Below are 22950 nucleotides of genomic sequence, written 5' to 3'. Positions count from 1 at the left end.
CTGCTAATCTCACTTCCCATACATCACGGCCAGCACCCTCAGCCATGACACCTGAAGCACAATCTGCAGTTATTTTAAAGCATGTGCATCCAGAAATGTGAAGGATCTCTAAGAGAACAGCTCATTGCCATGCTATATTCACTATAAGACACTCCGTTTGCCTGTGTTACAGATGAGCGTGGGTTGAACACAGTAGTTCATAATTCCAGTATGAAACTAAAGTTGGATTTCCTAAAATGTTTCACCCCCAATTTCCCCCATGCCCTAAATATAGACAAGTATTGTTCGTAAGCGCCTACTATTGATCGAGTGTGACATTCATGTTTTGAATGCACACGGAATAAGTTATAGATTTAAACCGTCTGTGCACGTGTCATTACGCATTTACCATGTGCCAATCGACACGCTGAACTCCTCTATAAATGGGATGTTCCATCTCAAGGGATTATCCATCGAACGTATTTTTCCAAAAAATATATATTTTTAATAAAATAAATTGGAAATAAGGCAGACACTACACACGCTGGGGGGTGATTTGGCCAGAATCAATCCCGGCTGCTTTTGTCTCCGCATTGCTGAGATATATATTTACCTACTGGACCAGGCAGTTATTCAAGGCTGAGTTGACATAGAGGAGACACACAAGACCAAACGGAGATAGGAAGGGTCACGAGTGCTGTTCTTGTGTACAGCACATATCTTCATCGCACGTAAACAGCGCATACGTAATTTTACGTGTTGTGAAGGGCATTCCCCGAAACGTCACAAGTTATATATTTTTACCTTCAAGGCCACAGTGCTATCAACGAATGTGTTTTGAGTGTTTTATATCATGTAGCGCTATCGGTGTGTGCTTTATAATACGATATTCGTAAATGTGTGTCTGTGTGGGGGACTGTGGTATCATGATTATATTATATCCAAGCAGGTGAACATTACAGAGCTTAATTTTAGTCAGAATTGTTTTATATATATGGCTTTCACGACCAATATTATTATTCATAATGTGTTTCTTTTGGGTTAGATCGCCGTGTAGGCATAATGTAAATTTTGTTACTATAATCATCCACCCCACCTGACGGAGCCAATCAAATTAAGTTGTCACGTTTTGGGGTAAATACGCAAATTTATTTGGTGTATCAGCAAAGGCGGAGGAATGTTGAAAAGCAAGCACTTGTTTGAAAAAGCTGATAATAATGCTGGTTGCAACCTCCAGAAAAACGTCTTGTACATTTTACTCGAACTTTTTAAACAGATTTTCTGAAAAACCAAAAAATCAATTGGCATATTTTCACAGGACGTGAAAACTTGATCTGATTCGCTCTGTCGGGTGGTGGAGGTTTAATAGCCCAGCCAGAGCTGTCTGGGGGACATGCACTGGGAAATATTCCATGTCAAATGACATATACTGGAAGAACATATCATGAATGTGACATATTCCAAAGAACAACGTATTACGGTAAATCATCCAGGACAGATGTGTATAAAAAAATATATAGAACTAAAGAGAACTATATAGAGAACTATAGAATGGTTGATATTCGTTGTACAACAGTGAGCATTGGAGAAACATGGCGAAAAGGAATATATGGCTGGGCTGTCGAGGCAAGCTGTGACTTCAACGTTTACAATGTTTACGACTCAACGTTCTATATTGTATTTTTTTAAGTGTACTGAATGCATTTCCACCCAGCAATACTTTAAATGCAAGTGCGTCAGCTTATAGATACATTAGGCTATTACAGGCTGGCAGAACATAAATGCAGCAGTCAGCCTATGTATTCTTTATAAGCGCAGCAGCTGACTTGGCAGCTGCTTTAACAAACCATACTATTCATTGAATGTGTGTGGCATTGTTTGTTCCGCTAAATAAATTATACACAGGAAATTTGAAAAAGTACTTTCTTCAATAAATGCTTTTTTTCTACTTTCGGTATTGAGATTTGTGAATTGTCACGCACTGTATGTGCATTTCCATACCATTACCATCATATCAGTGATGAATGGAAATGCCCTATTCCTGCCTTCGGTCATACAGGCACCATGTGCAAGAGCAGTCGTCTCTCCCTCGGGGCATTGCACATACTCTTGCGTGTATACACACGATACACACACGCATGGCTGTTTGGCCACACCACTCTCACCATCAGCAGCATCAGCAATATTACCAGTGGCCACTTCAAAGGAGTAAATAATGGAAGAGACGGAGGCACAAACAATAAAGAGGTGAAGCTCGTGCTCTTCAATGGCACGCTTTGTGACGGATTTATAGAGGTGCCTCGAACACCGTGTTAAGCATTAAACATTTAAAACACAGCGCCATTGCACATCGAACCTGAGACCCAAAGGCATGCGTGCTCTCCAGCTGCATGTGTGAGAGCAGGACAACTGGGCCATACAACGGAGATTTATCAACGGGAGGAATTGTAACCATGCAGATGCATACAAAAGCCAGCCACTGAAGCCGTAGCATTCAATCATCATTGAGGCTGCAGCATGCAATGGGGTTGGCTTTCCAAAACAAGCCATGCATGCAGCCAGCTGCTGCACACACTGCATTCGAAGTGTGCAATCCAGCCAGTGAGATGTCAGCTTGTAAAATGTAGCCGTGCCTGTGCACAACTTAACATCGTCTTAGTAGTGGTGGTGTAAGATCAGATCGTTGGATAATGTTTTACAGAATCTTTATATGCTGTTGTGTTTATATGAATCCAATTCTAATCGCAATTGTAATGGAATCATGCCAGAATTCACGCGCCATCATAGTCTACAGGCGTGGCGGCGAATGTGGTGTATGAGGCCAACAGCGCCCAGAGTTGCCGAATGGCGCTGTGCTGTGACTCGGCGGGACAAGCTGCGCTGCACGGTGTGGACAGTGGAGCGGGGGCCCACGGGGTTGTTGGGAGTAGAGCAGGGTGTGGGGCGCGGATTGGTCAATATTGTTGCGGGGCCTGAACGAGGGAATGTGTTTTGATGAGACACGGGGTGCAGCTGGCGCACGTGCTAGATGCGGGGCTTGGACCCACTCGACGGTCTGAATAACGTGGCATGGTCAGAGCCAGCAACTGCTAAAAAGGGTGCACGCATAACGCTCACGGCGCGTTCTCGACCCTTTATTAGCGACTGAAGGTATACAGCAAACGGCTTTTTAGGCAACGGTCCTCCTACATAGCACAATGGGCCATTGTGTTAGAGGGCCAACAATCACTTGTGTTTTCACCTTTTAGGGTGGAATGTTATTGACTAATGTGTTGGAGTAATTTGTTATTCATGCTTGTGCACCACTGACACGGCAGTGCCACATTTCTTTCACAAAGCTCGAGCGCGACAGGCAGTAGGTGGTCGTTACAGTAGCCGCTGTCATGAATTGAGATAGAGACTCCAGTTTAGAAGTTTCAAGTCGTTATTTCGGAATGTTGAAAAGCAGAACCTTCAGCACACCCATTGTTACGCATGGCCACAGTGTTTTCTGGGTTCTGTAGTTTTACAAGCACCGTGATCCTAAGCTTAGTTAGTGCTGTGCAAATACTCGCTTAGGGTCTCGTTAGATTAATGATGTACATAGGCTGTGCTCAATTTTATTTTAATTCCTTATTTTGCTCACAGATTGCATAGCTTCGCTTTAAACAAAGTGCCCCTCTACTCCCACATCCTCAATATCTGAGAGTTCTTGCAATAAGCTGTAAATGCCGAGAGGATTTACATTGAACAATGAATTTCCGATGACATACTGTCTGGGAACTTTTTTTTTAAAGAGACTCACTTTGCAGATAAGATCGTCCACCGGCTTTAAATTGTCTGGAGAACACCTACCTGAGCCCAGGTATACTATTTGTTGCCTATGATGTCATAAAATCAAGTCACCACATTATAGGCAGCCAATCAGATGTCAACGCATACAATCTTACCAATCAGGATTCAGAGTAATATCAGCAGCCAAGCAGCCTTCTACATAACAGCGAGTCATTATTCAGCGTTTAACAAGTCCATTCTATCCAATCACGTTTAACCAAATGACAACCGGCTGCAACACATACAACCTGGCAATGAGGCACAATGCATACGTCTCACCCAATCCGGTTTGAATAATTTACAGGTATCCAAGTTTCCATGGACAGCAGCTGGCCAATCAGAATTTAGGATATAAAGTTGAGCCGATCAAGATTGAACATAAATACAGCAAAACAGGTTTTGAAACTGGTTGCAATACATACGCATCCTCATCTCGAAGATCAGTGGGTATTAACTATTTCATACAAATCATGTCCTGATGCTTAAGCAAATTACTTATTCCATGACATATATTTAAGAATGTGACAAATGCATGAAATATACAACCAGTTAATACAAAATGTGCATAAAATAATAAACAAAAATCTTCATCCTAATGATGTCGGTGTTACTGATGTTATTGATTACCATGCTGCTGCTACTGCTGATTAATGATGATGATGATGACGCTTTAGTTGACAATGACAACGGTTCAGATATTAAAATTAACGTTAGCGATGATATATCGGCTGACAATGACAAAGATCCTACCTCTGCTGATGACTATAATGACACATCTAGTTTTGCTACTACTGTCAAACACTGCAGCAACTACCACCTTAGCATGAAGATACTGCTGATGCTACTGCAGTTGATGATGGTGCTGCATATGATCATGCCATCAATGATAATGCTGCTGTTACTAATGATAATGCTAATGCTGTGCTCGCCAATGATGATAATGATGCTGCTCGTGCCGTTGCTGCTGCTAACGTTGCCGACGAGGAAGCTAACAGTACTCTGGGAGGCAGAGCTGGGGGTGAGCTGGGGGTGAGCTGCTGCACGAGCTGGTGGGCGAGCTGGGGGTGAACTGGGGGTAAGCTGGTGGGGGAGCTGGTGGGCTAGCTGGGGGTGAGCTGGTGGGCGAGCTGGTGTACGAGCTGCTGGGCGAGCTGGGGGCGAGCTGGTGGACGAGCTGGTGGGCGAGCTGGTGGACGAGCTGCTGAGCTAGCTGTCCAGCTGACAGAGCAGCGCCACGCCGCGCTTGATCCAGTGGCGCGGGTGGCGGTCGGTGGGCAAGCGCATGCCGATGACAAAGTTGGTGGAGTGCCCCGTGGTGGACAGCGTGCCTCGTCGCTCGCTCGTCTTGTACAGAGGACACACGTAGTCGTCCGCCTCCTTGGAGCTGTCCTTTTTACCTGGAGCACAGCAGCACAGAGGGACAGTGGCAGAGTCAAGCGGCAGACAAAGCACTGTCTGCCTGCCACAAAGGGACGCATAATTGTCACCATCATCGGCTATGTTTAATAAACTGTTGGAGGAAGGCCTCTCCCCACTCCGCCACTATCTCCCGCAAACTCAAGATGCACCATTGCACCCAGCGCCTGCTCGTGAGCCGCTTTCATCACTTCATCTCGTCAGGGAACGTCCTATCTGAAGCGTCCCATTGCCTGGCTGCCACTCCATCAGTATTCCTGACAATCGGCCAACGTCCCTTCGAGCGACTTGGCCTGCCCGAGCCCACTCACTTTTATTAACAATGCCTTCCCATTGAGGTACGAGCACACGGCCAACAGCATCAATCGGTCAATAAACAGAACAATATTACAAGTACCGTATGGGAAGGGGAACGTCCCGGATGCCCTTCAAGTATTAAATAAAGGGAAAATTCCAGGACCACGTGGAATAAGCCTGGATACCGTCAAAAACAGGAGCAGCTTTTGGAATTAAAAAAAACTGGAGCTATTTAATAATATTATTAGTTTTTTTCGGTAAAGTCACGTAGATAGAAAAATAATCAAATGAAAAAAAATCACGACGTTTTGATTGCAACATAAGCAATCGTCCTAAGGTGAACAAATACAGCAGGTGGACTGCTGAGGCAGGAAGAAATGTAGCGAGATTTTTTTTATCATTTTATTATTTTTCTGTCTATGTGACTTTACCGAAAGAACCAAAGAATATGAATTCCTGCAGTCACGAAAGCTTGAAGTCAAGATTTAACCGCCTCTACGGTGAGAGATTCCACACAGCCATTATATCTTTTAACAGACTCCGAGACAAGAGGGCTCACCTGATCGAGCCGCTCACTTCTCCGAAGAGATGCCGCGACACCAAGGTAATACCGATCGCCTTATTTTTGTTTGCATTCTGACCACAAGTATTGTGGTTAATACAGACATAATTCGCCGAGGTATGCCTGGCTCTGCGATCTTGCATTTACTTGCAAATTCCATCTCAAGCCCCGCCCACTTCAAGCATATATAACCTTTGGCTGCAGTGGCTCAGCCTTTGGCTGCAGGAGCTCTCTCGCTATATTTATTCCTGCCTCAGCAGTCCGCCTGCTGTATTTGTTCACCTGAGGACGATTGCTTGTGTTGCGATCGAAACGTCGTGATTTTTTTTTATCATTTTATTATTTTTCTGTCTATGTGACTTTACCGAAAGAACCAAAGAATATGAATTCCTGCAGTCACGAAAGCTTTAAGTCAAGACTATTTCATAATGTTTAGACAGAAATGGGACACTTCAGTCATGTAATGATGTGTCAATCATTCATCAAATCAAAAAGGGAGACAAGATTACCCAATTAGTCTCTGAGCATACCTACATATATAGTACTGGTAGGAACCTCCTGGTTACACCACCAGCCCACAGGGGATTATTGTGTCCGTCCGTCGTGCATCCAAAAATGGGAGGGGTGGGGCTGGGTGGAGAGGGGAGGGTGGGGAGGGGCTGGGTGGGGAGGGTGGGGCTGGGTGGGGAGGGGCTGGGTGGGGAGGGAGGGGAGGGGCTGGGTGGGGAGGGTGGGGAGGGGCTGGGTGGGGCTGGGTGGGGCTGGGTGGGGCTGGGTGGGGAGGGGCTGGGTGGGGAGGGGTTGGGTGGAGAGGGGAGGGTGGGGAGGGGCTGGGTGGGGAGGGTGGGGCTGGGTGGGGAGGGGAGGGGAGGGTGGGGAGGGGCTGGGTGGGGAGGGAGGGAGGAGCTGGGTGAAGAGGGGAGGGTGGGGAGGGGCTGGGTGGGCAGGGTGGGGTTGGGTGGGGGGTGGGAGGGGTGGGGCTGGTTGGGGAGGGGCTGGTCACCCCGTGGTGCCCTTATAAAACTCAACGTTTAACCTACTCACGCCGGCTTGTGCCCGCCCTCACAGTCGGGCATATTTGCGGAATACACCACGCCGCCGTTGACCCTGGCCATTGACCGAGCAACCCAACGTTCCTACCAGCTCCCTCCGCAGGAATGTGTACTAAGATCAATGGGAAAATAATATATATACAATACTATCAATCAGATTCTGGAGATTAAGGGCATTAGTAGTCAGACTTTTAAGACTCAATTGAGGCTGTTCTGGACAAATGAATGAATATTATTTTGTGCATGATGGCTAGGAATCTAATTTAGATGGCCAGGATTGTAACGCACTACGTGAATGACAATACCATCACTCACAAAAGACAAAGATCACGCTTATATTCTTAACATACTGTTGGGGCAAGTGCTGTTAGCGAACATCTTTGAAGGCCGGCTCAGTATATGAGGGGGTTGGTGGCCAGCACCACACCCGACCGCCGTTGTCTCCCCAGTGGCGATGTTTACACACCACATGCGGTACTCATTTCAGGCTGAGTCCACCTAGGGGAGGCCCAGCACAGGATCAGATAATCGTCACTGGTGTTAGTGGCCGTGAGTGGGAATCGAACCCGGATCGGCGGGTTCATAGTGCATCGCGCTAACCGCGACACTACCGCTCCCTGCATGCATACATACACACTCACACATACACTCCCACGCAAATGTACTTCCACACATACATACACAAACATACACGTACACACATACACGTACACACATGAACCCATTTGGCTCAGCTGTGAGAGCTGCATTTAAAATATGCATCCACCCTTTCTCTCGTACCTCTCACGTCTACCCATGGTCCAAACAAAATATAAATTATAACTTAGTGCGTTACAATTCCATAAACCTATTGGTTAATAAACCTATTGGTTTATAGAATCAGTCATGTATTTTTTTATTATTATGGCTCATTAGTGAATTATATTAGAGATATGCACAGTGAAATTTCAATTACCACGAACTAATTCCAGAGCAATTACTTGTACCACAGCTATCCCATCCTCTGTCATTGCCCACAAACAACAAACATATTCACAGTTCAAGCCAATATGAAATCAATTTTTTTTAAACGCACTGCTCGTGCCACGCCCTGATTCCAAGCCACATTGAAAATTCAACTCGAGTAACTCACCGCAGTGAGCCGTACAACCAAATTCACAGCTGGGCGGAAATGATAAAAAGAACATATATACATAAATAACTAATATAACCAGGGCTCTCGCTATTTTAAATGCTAGGGAAACGTTTCATAAAAAATGAAAAGCCCCGACATTTCATTTTAATTGGCAATTTCAAAAATAATGTTGGCGTAGGCGGCAGTTTAACAAAAGAATAAAAAACCAAGCGTAAAGGTTATGGGTGAGCACATGGGGAATGATGTTGTTCGGTTGCAACTCCTTTCGACTCCAGCAACGGAACGCGTTCTGTTTATCCACGTTAAATTAGCGAGCATAATGCAGATCCTTAACCGTGCTGCGGGGATACGAGCATTAATAGCAAACGATCGCCTGCTACAGCGGCGAGAGGTCTAATGTGCTGGGGTTTTTTTTTACTGGGTATCTCAAGGTGTCTCAGCTAATGGCCTTTGCATCGCTGTGCATCTCTGTGTGGGAGAACGTTTGTTGATTCTGCGATATCGCAAAAGCTCCCTTCATCCTCGAGGTGGTCAGGGTTCTCATAATAATAATGGCCCGAGCCGCCAGAGCACTGAGTTTCGGAAATTACAATCCAGATTGAAGCCTTTTATGATTAAACCAAATTCTCAAGTAATCTGTGGGTCTTTTTAAACAACACTCGCAAGTGATTTCTTGGTTTTAACATGCTCACTGATGACCAAAACTACAGTATATAACTACATATATAAAATAGGCTTATGCACTCATATTAAGCCCGTTAGATTTTTAAGGCAGCCATCAACACACTCCATAAATCCCTGCAAATCTAATAACGCTTGATTATATTTCTGTGCTCACCGAATGCTTCAATTCCCACTACATCTGGGACAAGTGATCTCCATGACATTCTGGAATTCCTCAGTGGAATCTGTTTTCAAGACAATATTCATGAAAAGAAGCCATGTAACCCACCACAACACTGGTTTTAAAGTAAATAACTTACACATATCATGTATTTAGAACAGATTTGACTTAAAGCTTTCGTGACTGCAGGAATTAATATTCTTTGGATCTCTCGGTAAAGCCACGTAGATAGAAAAATAATAATAAAAAAAATCACAATATCATGACGTTTCGATCGCAACACAAGCAATCATCATCAGGTGAGAGCTGCTGAAGCAGGAAACAATATATGGCATGAGCACTGCTAAGGGGCAGGGAGTTATAAAGGTTTGAGATGGGTGTGGCCTAAGGGTCAATGGGCGGGGCTAGAGATGAAATTTGCATGTAAATGTAAGATAGGAGAAATCTTGATAAATGAACATGTGGGAGTGGCCATTGCATTGTGAGAGATTAGCATGCCAATGTAAGAAATTTGTTTGTAAATGTAAGCTAGAGAGAGAGAGGTGGACAAGGATGGCAAGCCGCTATTTACTAACACAGCTAACGGTGGCTGTGTTAGTGAATGTAACTCAGAGAGTCGAAAATAACTGCTAACATAAGTAGGTAGGAAGGGAACACACAGCCAGTTATTACCTAAACTGGTTAATAACGTCCTTCCAATGGCTATCAGCAAAGATTCGTCCATGAAGCCATCCAGATATATAAACACAGACAATTTCAACCGAGGAGATGGGTACAAACTGAGCAATCTCCGATTAGCATGGTTGGCTACATACGGTGCGATATAAGTTCAACATACATGCATACAACTCTCTCGTTTAAAAACCCAGGAGGACAGGTGTGGGAAGCACAGCATGGTGACGACTGCCAATGGAAATCAGGTTCAACGTGAGCGATACATCTCATTCTCCTGGCATCAGCCATTGACTAGCTCTGTTCCTTAATGCTGAACACACAGCAGAGCCAACGAGGAACTGTGAGCAGCGTACAAGCAACCCGATAGATGCTACTAAGCTAAGCTCTTGCTTAGTAGCATCTGGCAGTGTGATGCTTCCAAAATTCGCCTCATCATAAACAAACAGGTCCAAGCAGCAGTTCCACGCGACCGCTTCACAGACAATCATTCAGTGACACACCACTCGCTCTACAAACCCAAGACAAGGCCACAGACCACATCAATTGGCCCCTACAGCTCCTAAGTAAAGCCAAACTTTGTAAATAGTATTGCCTCCAAAAGAGCACTTCATCCAGGAAGTGATGTATCTGTTTAGAGGCAGCTCCCCCTTGTTTCTGGTTAGCAAATATAATTGATATGTATATATGTTGAACTTATTTCGCACTGTATGAAGCCAACCGCGTTCATCGGAGGTGTGGGGGAAGGACAGCAAACTTAACACAAAAAGCTATAAGGAAATTAGTTTTCAATCTACATTTAAAACATCTAGTATGAGCTTTTCCAGCCCTTCTTTCTCTTAAAAAAAGGCTTAGACTCTGACCACATCCGAATACAGTAGTACACTCTGCCTGCTTTTGAGTGTCACAAGCATTCGAAGGCTTCGCGAGCACACCAAGGCTTACTATTGCAAATAATATGACAACTCGCATAACCCATCTCCTCAATTTAATTTTGCATAGCATCAACACACAAAGCAAATCTTACTTTAATGGATGGGCCTGCCAGCTTCTTCATTTATGCAATGGATTTCCCATTTTAATGGAAGCCAAAGTGAGTTAAGCAGCTGGAAAGATTTGTTTTTCAAAGTTGGGTGAGCAGCTGCCGTTGCCAAACGACGGTCTGCATGACATTGAACGGTGCAGCACAATTGCAGAAGTCACGTAAATCAATGTGACACTACCAATAGGCTAAAACATGTTGCAGCTGTTGGTAATGTGTGTGTGTTTTACTGCCAAATAATCATTGATGACATCGGCGAAACATTCCTACGCAGAACCCTCTCTTGTTGTAGAAAGAGTATTAAGACTCAGTGAGGCTTTCCTGAAAGAAACAATGGGGCATTGTATTATTATTCAATTATTGCTAGATCTTGTCTGCAAAATCTCAGTTTGGTCCAAACAAACGATTCCACTTCTGTCGCTCCACATTCGTTTCGGCAAAGCCAACAACCCATCACGGTCAGAATAATAAAACAAACTACAGTTACACCGTGACTTTCGTTAAATAAGCTCTCAAAGTGCCTTACTAGACACACATACCTTCATACACCCTCAACCACCAATCATGTAAATTCACCCCAGTAGGGCATTCAACCATTGCATGAAGACCTCCCCACACCATCGCGATCCCTCACGGTCCTGGCAATTCAACCATCCATCTCACTGAATTATTCCATAAACAAGCCACATTCCATACACGAATGAATCCAATACCTTCAGAATTACACTGCACATGGAGTTATGAGGATGATTTATAAATGTTGACTGCGAGGCTGCCAAGTTTGTGCAACGGCCCTCATCGCTATTCGAATACCGTCCCCACAACCATCCCACCGTCCCTACAGAGAATCCCATTCCCAGCTTCGCTTGACCGCACACCTCTGAGAGAACCTGGCTACTAATTACTTGGGCTGTATATTACGGACTGTCCTACACATGTTTCAAGTGGTATTCATGAAATACAAATAATTGAATGTCACGCGAATGTGAATTTCAGTTGTACCGCCATAGCGCCTTCTAGTGACACATCACACTATGCTGGAGACCCCCCCCCCCCCTTGCACAACAACAATAATTAGTAAATGTTATATAGCGTCATTCATATGAAGTTTCAGTTTCAGTTTATTTACTTTGGTATAGCCCTGTGAGCCATTCGGCTCTTGAATCGGGTGCAACCACAACAAACAAATAAACAAAAACACGAACAAGAAATCATCTTAAAGTGACTATGTGACTGTGCAAACAGAAAATCCATGAAAAAAACCAGCAAAATATTCCTGAAAAAAGCACCGTACACCAACGCTGTGTGCAAAAAATCCCAGTGGATGCAAGTCAAACAACAACCACAAGAAAACTTAGATTAGGGCCATCAGTCTAACTCCGTACCACAACAAAACAAACATGTCCAAACCAAAAAACTTTTCGAAATCACCAAAAAATAAAGCTATAATTGCAACGTAACAGTGATCACAGGGACTGTAACCGAATTTTTACAATAAATTACATAAATAACATGTAACACCAAATCCTAGAACCATAGCTAGCTGCATGAGTTACTCCACAACAACAGCAGCATCAGTCGGAGTATACATTTTTTCAATGCACCTTTAAGATCAGCACGCTAAATCAAAATACAGATAATAATTTGCAGCGTCATCTGGAGCGAAACATTTTATTTTATTTTACGCCAATGAATAGCAGTGGCAGCTAGGGGTGTACAACTCCTCTGGAGCAGTTTTGAGAGAAGATCTCATTGGTAGCGATTCAAGTTGCAGTTTATTGGCAATAGCATTCCAGACCCTGGGGGCATCAATAGCAAAGGCCCTTCCTCCAATTTTTGTACGGCAATTGGGAATGTGAAGCTGGTAAATGAGCAAAGACCTGAGGTCAAATTTGTTCTTTGAAACAGAGAGGAGATCCAGCAGGTAGTCTGCGGATTTTTTGTAAGTACATCGTGAATAAATAAGATCTGGTGCACAAGCCGTCGAACATTAAGAAGAGACTACAGTTCTGGTGACGCACAGTGCATGATGGGAGCCGCTCCACGCCAGTCAGTGGAGCCCAGCGCACGCAGGGGGAGTTTGAAAGCTACAATGGTGGCGCTCTCCTACAGCCGGTAGGCAGGATCTGTGAGGCTTTTGGTCACATGAACAGATTGCAGTGCTGTGTGCTAATGAATCAATATCGCTTTTGGGATGAAAAATAAATAAATCGGTTGTTCTTCATTGGTGTTTTTTTTCTTTTAAGTAACAAAGCTACCGCGCATTAAATGACATGTGCTGTTTTAATAAGCCACAGCCTGCTGATGAAACTCAGTGAATTTGGAACAAATGCAAGGTTGCCGTATTGAATAAATAAACATTGCTGGGAAACACTGAACTGTACACAACCTCCATAGGAAGTTGTAGTCAATGCAATTTCTTTGAATTCAATGAAGCCCTTTACATTTACATGGTGGAGGCCTGTCACAGTGCAGATCTAACCGACAGTGAAGTAAGCTTTAGCTTGCACATGTGTCAAGCAGGCAATACAATGCCAATGACCACACATAACACGTTAAAATAATTAACATCGTTGTGGAGAATATAAATAACAAAACAAAAATGTCACAACAATAGCAATGACTGTACACGGTCGAGTGTTATCAATACGATGGGAAACAGAGCTGTGTGTGTGTGTGGCGATGGCACAGCGCGTATGCAGTCACTTACTTGGTTTGATCCAAATGACCGGCATGGCATCAAAGAGTACCTTGGGGTGCTGCTCAGCCAGGATTCCCCTGAGACACACGGTGGAGAGTCGGTGAGTCTGGACAAACATAGCTCAGTGCACTGATGTAAGAGTTATGGATACAAACGGCAATATTATAACATCACTAATACGGAAATTAGCATCGCTTTCCGTAAATATAGTTGAGTAACATCGGTAAATGCAATAATTTTTATGTAATAATAATGAACATAATAATAAAATTAAATCATCCCTATAACGTGTATGTCACGAGGGGTTTTGAATATACTTCACCACACTGGTGAGTAGGGGTTTGTGATGGAGGGGTCCGGACCAGTTCAAGTATCACTTGGCACTCAAGCTAGCCCTGGCCAGGAATAAAAACTCAGGCTACCAATTTTTGCCCGGCTGCCTTATAATGTTGCCTGAAACTACCAAAGACCCGATGTTATCACCATCATTTGCAAGAGTGAAGCCAATGTGTGATGACATAAAGGCTCAAAAATCAGATCAGCATTTACAAATCACAAACAATTGAAATAGTTTTGACTGAAGACATCAAGATATCCCTTGAGATTAACATCCAAAGGGATACTTAATCCCACTGCGCTCTCTTAATCTCACTACACTCTCAACAGAACATTCTGAATTAATTAATGAAGGAGCTTTAGAAATTACAATTACATACACAGCTTATGATGTTCAGTAATTTATAAATTACACATGTATTGAACCTGGTTAATGATGGGCAATCAATTCAGATTAAAATCTTATTCCAGTCATGTTTTAATTTCAGCCTGAAATCAATCATATTTTCCGGAGGGAATTATTGTTGAATCTCAAGACGAACACAATGCAGATCCTTTTTGGCCAACTTATTTTTGGGAGCTCTTTCATGTGAGAACTAAAATGTGTAATGCCCGGGAATCGTATACTCTGTGATAACTAAACACCTCCTCCAAGGTGTCGTGTACTCTGTGATAACTAACACCTCCTCCAAGGAGTTGTGTACTCTGTGATAACTAAACACCTCCTCCAAGGAGTCGTGTACTCTGTGATAACTAAACACCTCCTCCAAGGGGTCGTGTAGTCTGTGATAACTAAACACCTCCTCCAAGGAGTCGTGTACTCTGTGATAACTAAACACCTCTTCCAAGGTGTCGTGTAGTCTGTGATAACTAAACACCTCCTCCAAGGAGTCGTGTACTCTGTGATAACTAAACACTTCCTCCAAGGAGTCGTGTACTCTGTGATAACTAACACCTCCTCCAAGGAGTCGTGTAGTCTGTGATAACTAAACACCTCCTCCAAGGAGTCGTGTAGTCTGTGATAACTAAACACCTCCTCCAAGGAGTTGTGTACTCTGTGATAACTAAACACCTCCTCCAAAGAGTCGTGTAGTCTGTGACAACTAAACACCTCTTCCAAGATGTCGTGTAGTCTGTGATAACTAAACACCTCTTCCAAGGTGTCGTGTAGTCTGTGATAACTAAACACCTCCTCCAAGGAGTCGTGTACTCTGTGATAACTAAACACCTCCTCCAAGGAGTCGTGTAGTCTGTGATAACTAACACCTCCTCCAAAGAGTCGTGTAGTCTGTGATAACTAAACACCTCCTCCAAGGAGTTCTGTACTCTGTGATAACTAAACACCTCCTCCAAGGAGTCGTGTAGTCTGTGATAACTAAACACCTCCTCCAAGGTGTCGTGTACTCTGTGATAACTAAACACCTCCTTCAAGGAGTCGTGTAGTCTGTGATAACTAAACACCTCCTCCAAGGAGTCGTGTAGTCTGTGATAACTAAACACCTCCTCCAAGGTGTCGTGTACTCTGTGATAACTAAACACCTCCTCCAAGGAGTCGTGTACTCTGTGATAACTAAACACCTCCTCCAAGGAGTCGTGTACTCTGTGATAACTAAACACCTCCTCCAAGGAGTCGTGTAGTCTGTGATAACTAAACACCTCCTCCAAGGTGTCGTGTAGTCTGTGATAACTAAACACCTCCTCCAAGACGTCGTGTACTCTGTGATAACTAAACACCTCCTCCAAGGAGTCGTGTAGTCTGTGATAACTAAACACCTCCTCCAAGATGTCGTGTAGTCTGTGATAACTAAACACCTCCTCCAAGGAGGCGTGTACTCTGTGATAACTAACACCTCCTCCAAGGAGTTGTGTACTCTGTGATAACTAAACACCTCCTCCAAGGAATCGTGTAATCTGTGATAACTAAACACCTCCTCCAAGGAGTTGTGTAGTCTGTGATAACTAAACACCTCCTCCAAGGAGTTGTGTACTCTGTGATAACTAAACACCTCCTCCAAGGAGTCGTGTAGTCTGTGATAACTAAACACCTCCTCCAAGATGTCGTGTAGTCTGTGATAACTAAACACCTCCTCCAAGGAGTTGTGTACTCTGTGATAACTAAACACCTCCTCCAAGGTGTCGTGTACTCTGTGATAACTAAACACCTCCTCCTCATTTCACTGCTTTGGGCCTTAATTCCACAGCCACAGCACCACTCCAGCTGTTATTCCACCATGTCCAGCACTCAGCACTCATATAAGAGCAGTAACACTCAAGGCGTAAGCATCCATACCATGAAGCATAAGTGCGTACTCTAATATGAGCAAATGCTGTTTGCAACTCGGAAATGGATTGAGTACATTTTTCTGGAAATGTATATTATAAAAAAAATGGTGTCAATATAAGAGAAGCATTAATGTAACAAATGTCGAGTGATTCTATGAAGAAAATTGCAGTGTATATGGATTGTAAGACCAGTTAATGTATATCCTGCATTCGCTTTTAGAGTAACATCACAAGGCAAATAAAGATCCTTCTGGAACTCCTCATCAGCAAAGCCTCGCACTGTCATGTGAGAGAAGGGTCATGAAAGATGACACATTACTCAAATTAATTCTGGAGTCACTTCAATGGACCCCGCTAGCCCACCACAATGACGGGGCAACACTCTACCGTCAAGCTCTGTCAAACGTATTTCATCGAATGCCAATCAGCCAACAATCAAATATTTGTATTTTTTTTAATTTGATTCATCAGAGTCAGATAAAGTCAAATTAAGTAAAAGCTCACTTTATATATATGGTCAGTAATTGGTTATTAAATTGAGAACCTAATTTAGTCAGAGGTGGTTGCCTAGATTTAAATCAAGGAACTCGGTGATGCCATCTCAGGTACTCTGACATAAACGTTCTAAATCCCTGTTGCCATCTGGCCCTCCTAATTTACTGCAATGCATTTACCAACAATGCTCGAAAGTTGCGTATTCAATAGGGGCACACACGACACAAGCACGAAGACCGAGACTCAGGACTGACTTGCGTCTGTCCCAGCGTGCTCCGTCCAGAAAGAGTCCATTAATGTAAACGCCATCCTCCGGGGAATCCTCACTGCTGTCCTGAGCCAGAACCTGCAGGAAGAACCATTCACCACTCAGTGTGTGGGTTAGCCACAATTTAAATTAATCATTAGTAAATATATACATATATTTAGGTAGCACAAGGGCAGTTCCACAAACAACGCAACCTCAGTCAAAATTCAGAATAACTTTAATTACACATATGGGATGTCATTGGGAAGCTAAGTATCTATGGTTTTAGAATAACTGAGTTATTTATGGATTTATTGAAACAATAAACTGAATGTACCACCACCATCCCTTTGTAAACAAAAAAGTTAATTCATCCGAGTACATCCGACACCGTGGCATTTTTTGAGCATATCATCAGTGTGGCTGGTTTAAAATGTCTGGCCAGGTGGAAGAGTAGGCAAAATACTCTCTGGTGGAGGCCTGTCCACCAGCAGGAGCGCGGGGAAGCAATTACAAGCCTGCACCTTTATGTTTTTAACACGGTGTACGACTGAACATCAGGCACACACATCTTCTGCCCTTTGGTTCTATTCGGTAAAGTCACGTAGGTAAACAAATAAAACAACAAAAATCACGACGTCTCGGCCACAACACAAGCGGCCTTCATCAGGTGAAGGGATCAGGCTGTCTCGAGGACAGCGCTGGAGTGAAACTCAGCCATGCTCAGACCGCGACCTTTAAGCTGTGTGCGAGGAAACAAGGTGCCTTGACAAAGGAATTAGCATAAAAATTAGCATTTGATTGGCCGACTTAGCATGACGAACGGTGTAGAGGTGGTGTACATGCGGGTGAACATGCCAGTTGGCGCGGGGGGGGGGAGTTTACCTATTGATGGTGTGAAAAGGGGATTTTTAAGAGCTGCGAAAGTTTGGGGTACCACTACTTGAAAAATATACTGTACCATTGAAAATTAGTTTAATGTTTGGTTCGATTTAGAACATCTTTCCAATGGTTGCTTAATTTGAAACCATCTTCTCGGTTGAAATTGTGTCTGTGCTTGTAGATCTGAATTGCCTCGTGAACAAATCTCTGATAAAAACCCGTGGGTTTGCAAAGAACCTTGGTATCGGAGAAAATTATATCGTGATCACCCACAGCGTTGTAACAGTGATCAGCTACGGCAGAAAAATTCGTTTTGCCGTGTTTCAAATCTGATTTGTGCTCGCGAATTCGGTCAGAGACATGTCGCTTTGTCTCCCCGATATAGCAATCACCGCAGGTACAACTCAATTTGTAAACCCCGGGGTACTGTAAGTCAGGAATGACATCCTTCACGGATGGGATCAGATCACGAATTTTGTGTACTGTATTGAACCGGACCTGGATCTTGTGTTTGTTTAGAATTTTGGAAATCTTTTTAGTAACGCCTGCTATATATGGTAGTGTGATGGTTTTGACCGGAGTATCAAGTGGTTGTTTCTGTATGGAGGGAGAAACAGCTTGGCGGATGGTACGGTCAGAGTATCCATTCCTTTTGAGGGCCAGGTGTATATGTTTTAATTCACTGGTCAGGTGGTGTTGGTCCAAAATGCAATGAGCCCTATGGTATAAAGTTTTGATGAGGGAATTATTTTGGGCTGGGTGGTGGTGGGAATCAGGTTTCAAGTAGGAATCTGTGTGGGTGGGTTTCCTGTAGACAGAATGCCCCAATGAGCCATCAGGTCTCCTCTCAAACAGAACATCTAAGAATGGTAGCTTGCCATCTTTCTCCACTTCCATGGTGAATTTGATGGTGGGATGTCTGGAATTGATGTGGTGTAGGAAAAGGTTCAGAGCTGGGAGGCCATGTGGCCAAATGACGAAAGTGTCATCCACATATCTCTTCCACAGGGAAGGTCTGAGGGTGGAAGTCTGGATGGTATCTGATTCAAATTTCTCCATGAAAATATTGGCTATCACTGGTGACAAGGGGGATCCCATGGGGGTACCCTCATTTTGTTTGGAGAAGGAGCCATTCCAAGTAAAGTAGGTATTATTGAGGCAGTGCCTAACCAGTGCAGGTGTATCGGGGTCTAGTCCATGTTGGACCAAATTTTCAATTATTTCAATGGTAGCAGGTACTGGGACCTTGGTGAACAAAGAGACCACATCGAAGCTGACAAGGATATCGTCAGGGGACAGTACAACGTCTTTGACCATAGAGACCAATTGGGCTGAGTTAAGTACTGCTGAGGCGGTCTTGCCAGTGAAAGGCAGCAAGGTATCTGACAGAAAACGGGCTAGTCTATAGGTAGGGGAGTTGATCGTGGATACGATGGGTCATAGTGGGGTGCCTTCTTTATGAATCTTGGGAATACCATTGAATCTAGGGGGTCTTGCAGCAGAAGGTTTTAGGGAGGGACGTTTAGTTGGGTCGATTAGGGAGGTCGAACTTGTGATGATCTTGTTGGTTTTTATCGCTAGGCTATTGGTAGGGTCATTTTTAATTTTTGAGTAACTTCCATCGTTGAGCAGATTTTGGATTTTGTTGTTGTAATTATGGATAAAGAATCATACAACAACAAAATCCAAAATCTGCTCAACGATGGAAGTTACTCAAAAATTAAAAATGACCCTACCAATAGCCTAGCGATAAAAACCAACAAGATCATCACAAGTTCGACCTCCCTAATCGACCCAAATAAACGTCCCTCCCTAAAACCTTCTGCTGCAAGACCCCCTAGATTCAATGGTATTCCCAAGATTCATAAAGAAGGCACCCCACTATGACCCATCGTATCCACGATCAACTCCCCTACCTATAGACTAGCCCGTTTTCTGTCAGATACCTTGCTGCCTTTCACTGGCAAGACCGCCTCAGCAGTACTTAACTCAGCCCAATTGGTCTCTATGGTCAAAGATGTTGTACTGTCCCCTGACGATATCCTTGTCAGCTTCGATGTGGTCTCTTTGTTCACCAAGGTCCCAGTACCTGCTACCATTGAAATAATTGAAAATTTGGTCCAACATGGACTAGACCCCGATACACCTGCACTGGTTAGGCACTGCCTCAACAATACCTACTTTACTTGGAATGGCTCCTTCTCCAAACAAAATGAGGGTACCCCCATGGGATCCCCCTTGTCCCAGTGATAGCCAATATTTTCATGGAGAAATTTGAATCAGATGCCATCCAGACTTCCACCCTCAGACCTTCCCTGTGGAAGAGATATGTGGATGACACTTTCGTCATTTGGCCACATGGCCTCCCAGCTCTGAACCTTTTCCTACACCACATCAATTCCAGACATCCCACCATCAAATTCACCATGGAAGTGGAGAAAGATGGCAAGCTACCATTCTTAGATGTTCTGTTTGAGAGGAGACCTGATGGCTCATTGGGGCATTCTGTCTACAGGAAACCCACCCACACAGATTCCTACTTGAAACCTGATTCCCACCACCACCCAGCCCAAAATAATTCCCTCATCAAAACTTTATACCATAGGGCTCATTGCATTTCGGACCAACACCACCTGACCAGTGAATTAAAACATATACACCTGGCCCTCAAAAGGAATGGATACTCTGACTGTACCATCCGCCAAGCTGTTTCTCCCTCCATACAGAAACAACCACTTGATACTCCGGTCAAAACCATCACACTACCATATATAGCAGGCGTTACTAAAAAGATTTCCAAAATTCTAAACAAACACAAGACCCAGGTCCGGTTCAATACAGTACACAAAATTCGTGATCTGATCCCATCTGTGAAGGATGTCATTCCTGACTTACAGTACTCCGGAGTTTACAAATTGAGTTGTACCTGCGGTGATTGCTATATCGGGGAGACAAAGCGACATGTCTCTGACCGAATTCACGAGCACAAATCAGATTTGAAACACGGCAAAACGAATTCTTCTGCCGTAGCTGATCACTGTTACAACGCTGTGGGTGATCACGATATAATTTTCTCCGATACCAAGGTTCTTTGCAAACCCACGGGTTTTTATCAGAGATTTGTTCACGAGGCAATTCAGATCTACAAGCACAGACACAATTTCAACCGAGAAGATGGTTTCAAATTAAGCAACCATTGGAAAGATGTTCTAAATCGAACCAAACATTAAACTAATTTTCAATGGTACAGTATATTTTTCAAGTAGTGGTACCCCAAACTTTCGCAGCTCTTAAAAATTCCCTTTTCACACCATCAATAGGTAAACTCCCCCTCCCCCCCCCCCCGCACCAACCGGCATGTGCACCCGCATGTACACCACCTCTACACCGTTCATCATGCTAAGTCGGCCAATCAAATGCTAATTTTTATGCTAATTCCTTTGTCAAGGCACCTTGTTTCCCTGCACACAGCTTAAAGGTCGCGGTCTGAGCATGGCTGTGTTTCACTCCAGCGCTGTCCTCGAGACAGCCTGATCCCTTCACCTGATGAAGGCTGCTTGTGTTGTGGCCGAAACGTCGTGATTTTTGTTGTTTTATTTTTTTACCTACGTGACTTTACCGAATAGAACCAAAGAGTATGGATCCTTGCAGTCACGAAAGCTTTAAATCTAGAATACATCTTCTGCCCTCAGGGATTCTCACAGTTACGCACGTCATCATACAAATACCTCAAACTCGAAGCCCAGCAGGTCGATGGGGATGGTATGCTTCCTGGCGTAGTTCTGCATGGCGCCCGTCAGAAAGGCTTGCGTGAAAAAGAACCCGGAGAGCCAGAAGATGTGGGGCTTTCCGTGGTCAAACCAATCCTGTCAACACCCAGACAGCAACTTTGGAGGGTGGATTTGTTGTGGATCAATCAAGATGGAGCTGCTTGGTGTATATGTGTGTGAATGTGTGGTTGTTGGTGTGACAGCCATTTAGAAGACAATACGGTGCCCACATGGGGCACCTTATGATCCACCAATCCCACTTCCAAAGTTTCTGAATTTACCATTATGCATTCCGTTAACCACTGCATATATCTTAACCACAGCATCAGGCAACACAAAATCAGCTGTCTGGATTCAAACCCAGGTTCGCAGCAGTGCTGGCTCAGCAGTGACAGCCAATTTGAGCCTCTCAATCCACCCGGTCACCTTAACTAGGACCACGGCTTTTAGAGATGTGGGCAAACAGGGCCCTAGGTGTGGCCCTAAATTTGTGTGAGCCACAAACCGTTGCCTCCAAGGTGTTGCATAGCAGCCGTGCGTCACCTGCAGGAACTTGAGGCGGGCGAGGAAGTCGGTGATGTAATTGCCGAGTGGTTTGAGGCTTGGATACGATCGCTTGGCCCAGCTCTCTGGGATCTTCCCCACCATCAGGCTGCTGGTCAGCGCCTCCAGCTCCGAGCTCATGACGACCAGACCCTTGATGGCTTTCTGCAGGTTCTGCAGCGTGCTGCGGATTGTCCTGATCAAGCTGGCAAGCGCACAGATGAGGGCGACGCAGTGCCGGTGAAGACCTCGAATAATATGCATATATGAATGAGCATATACATTTTTTTTCCCGATTTTGTCACTAGATGGCAAATATCACTCTTGCACAACTGCGTCTCAGAAGAGCAGTGATGTTCATTTTTATGCTCTGAAGCTGTAAAGAAAAGTAAAACCTTTTAAAGAATGAAGCTGCAGTGTGCACAACTGCTTCAGTAATAATAGATGTTTACATACGGGTCAAAGGGCCATTATGTCAGTCTAGTATCTAGCGGAAACATCTGAAAAATATCGATGCTAGATAAAACACTACTAGTTCTTATCTTGATTCATAATCTGACTAAATGTAATTTGCCAGACCTTCCACCCGACGTGGCCAAACAATTGAATGTGTTGCGTGGTGTGCACAATCGGTTCAACACCCAATTATTATTGTTGCAGCTAAACGGTAAGGTGATGAACAATTCTCACAGCCAGAGTTAGCAATTTGAAACAACGTTTCGCTTGAAAGAGGGTCAAGCACCTTCAGGACAGAAACTAGGAAGTCAGAAAGAGACAACTTATGGGTTACTGTCGTATATTTTAGACACAAATTGAGGCTGTGTATCCCTCACTAGATGAAATACATTTGAAGCTTAACTCGTGAGAAAAAGCATTTAGAC

The 22950-nt window shown here is 44.0% G+C and overlaps 1 protein-coding gene across 1 annotated transcript in view; it reads right to left on the bottom strand.

The window, feature by feature from the left end:
• Positions 1 to 339: 339 nt before the first annotated feature.
• DNAH12 (dynein axonemal heavy chain 12) overlaps positions 340 to 22950 on the bottom strand; it is a 105461-nt gene continuing 82850 nt past the window's right edge. The window contains exons 71-75 of the mRNA XM_032966755.2: positions 22070 to 22274; positions 21485 to 21622; positions 16882 to 16973; positions 13523 to 13590; positions 340 to 5189 (exon numbers count right to left, since the gene is read on the bottom strand). Of these exons, the coding sequence (XP_032822646.2) occupies positions 4999 to 5189; positions 13523 to 13590; positions 16882 to 16973; positions 21485 to 21622; positions 22070 to 22274 (694 nt within the window). The 3' untranslated portion in view covers positions 340 to 4998. The remainder of the gene's footprint in view (positions 5190 to 13522; positions 13591 to 16881; positions 16974 to 21484; positions 21623 to 22069; positions 22275 to 22950) is intronic.

This window comes from Petromyzon marinus, chromosome 36 (genome assembly GCF_048934315.1).
Source record: "Petromyzon marinus isolate PM22_M1 ecotype Great Lakes invasive population chromosome 36, UKy_Petmar_22M1.pri1.0, whole genome shotgun sequence".
Classification (NCBI taxonomy): domain Eukaryota; kingdom Metazoa; phylum Chordata; class Hyperoartia; order Petromyzontiformes; family Petromyzontidae; genus Petromyzon; species Petromyzon marinus.
Note: the sequence above shows the minus strand (reverse complement) of the source record. Positions and strands in the feature narration are given on the sequence as shown.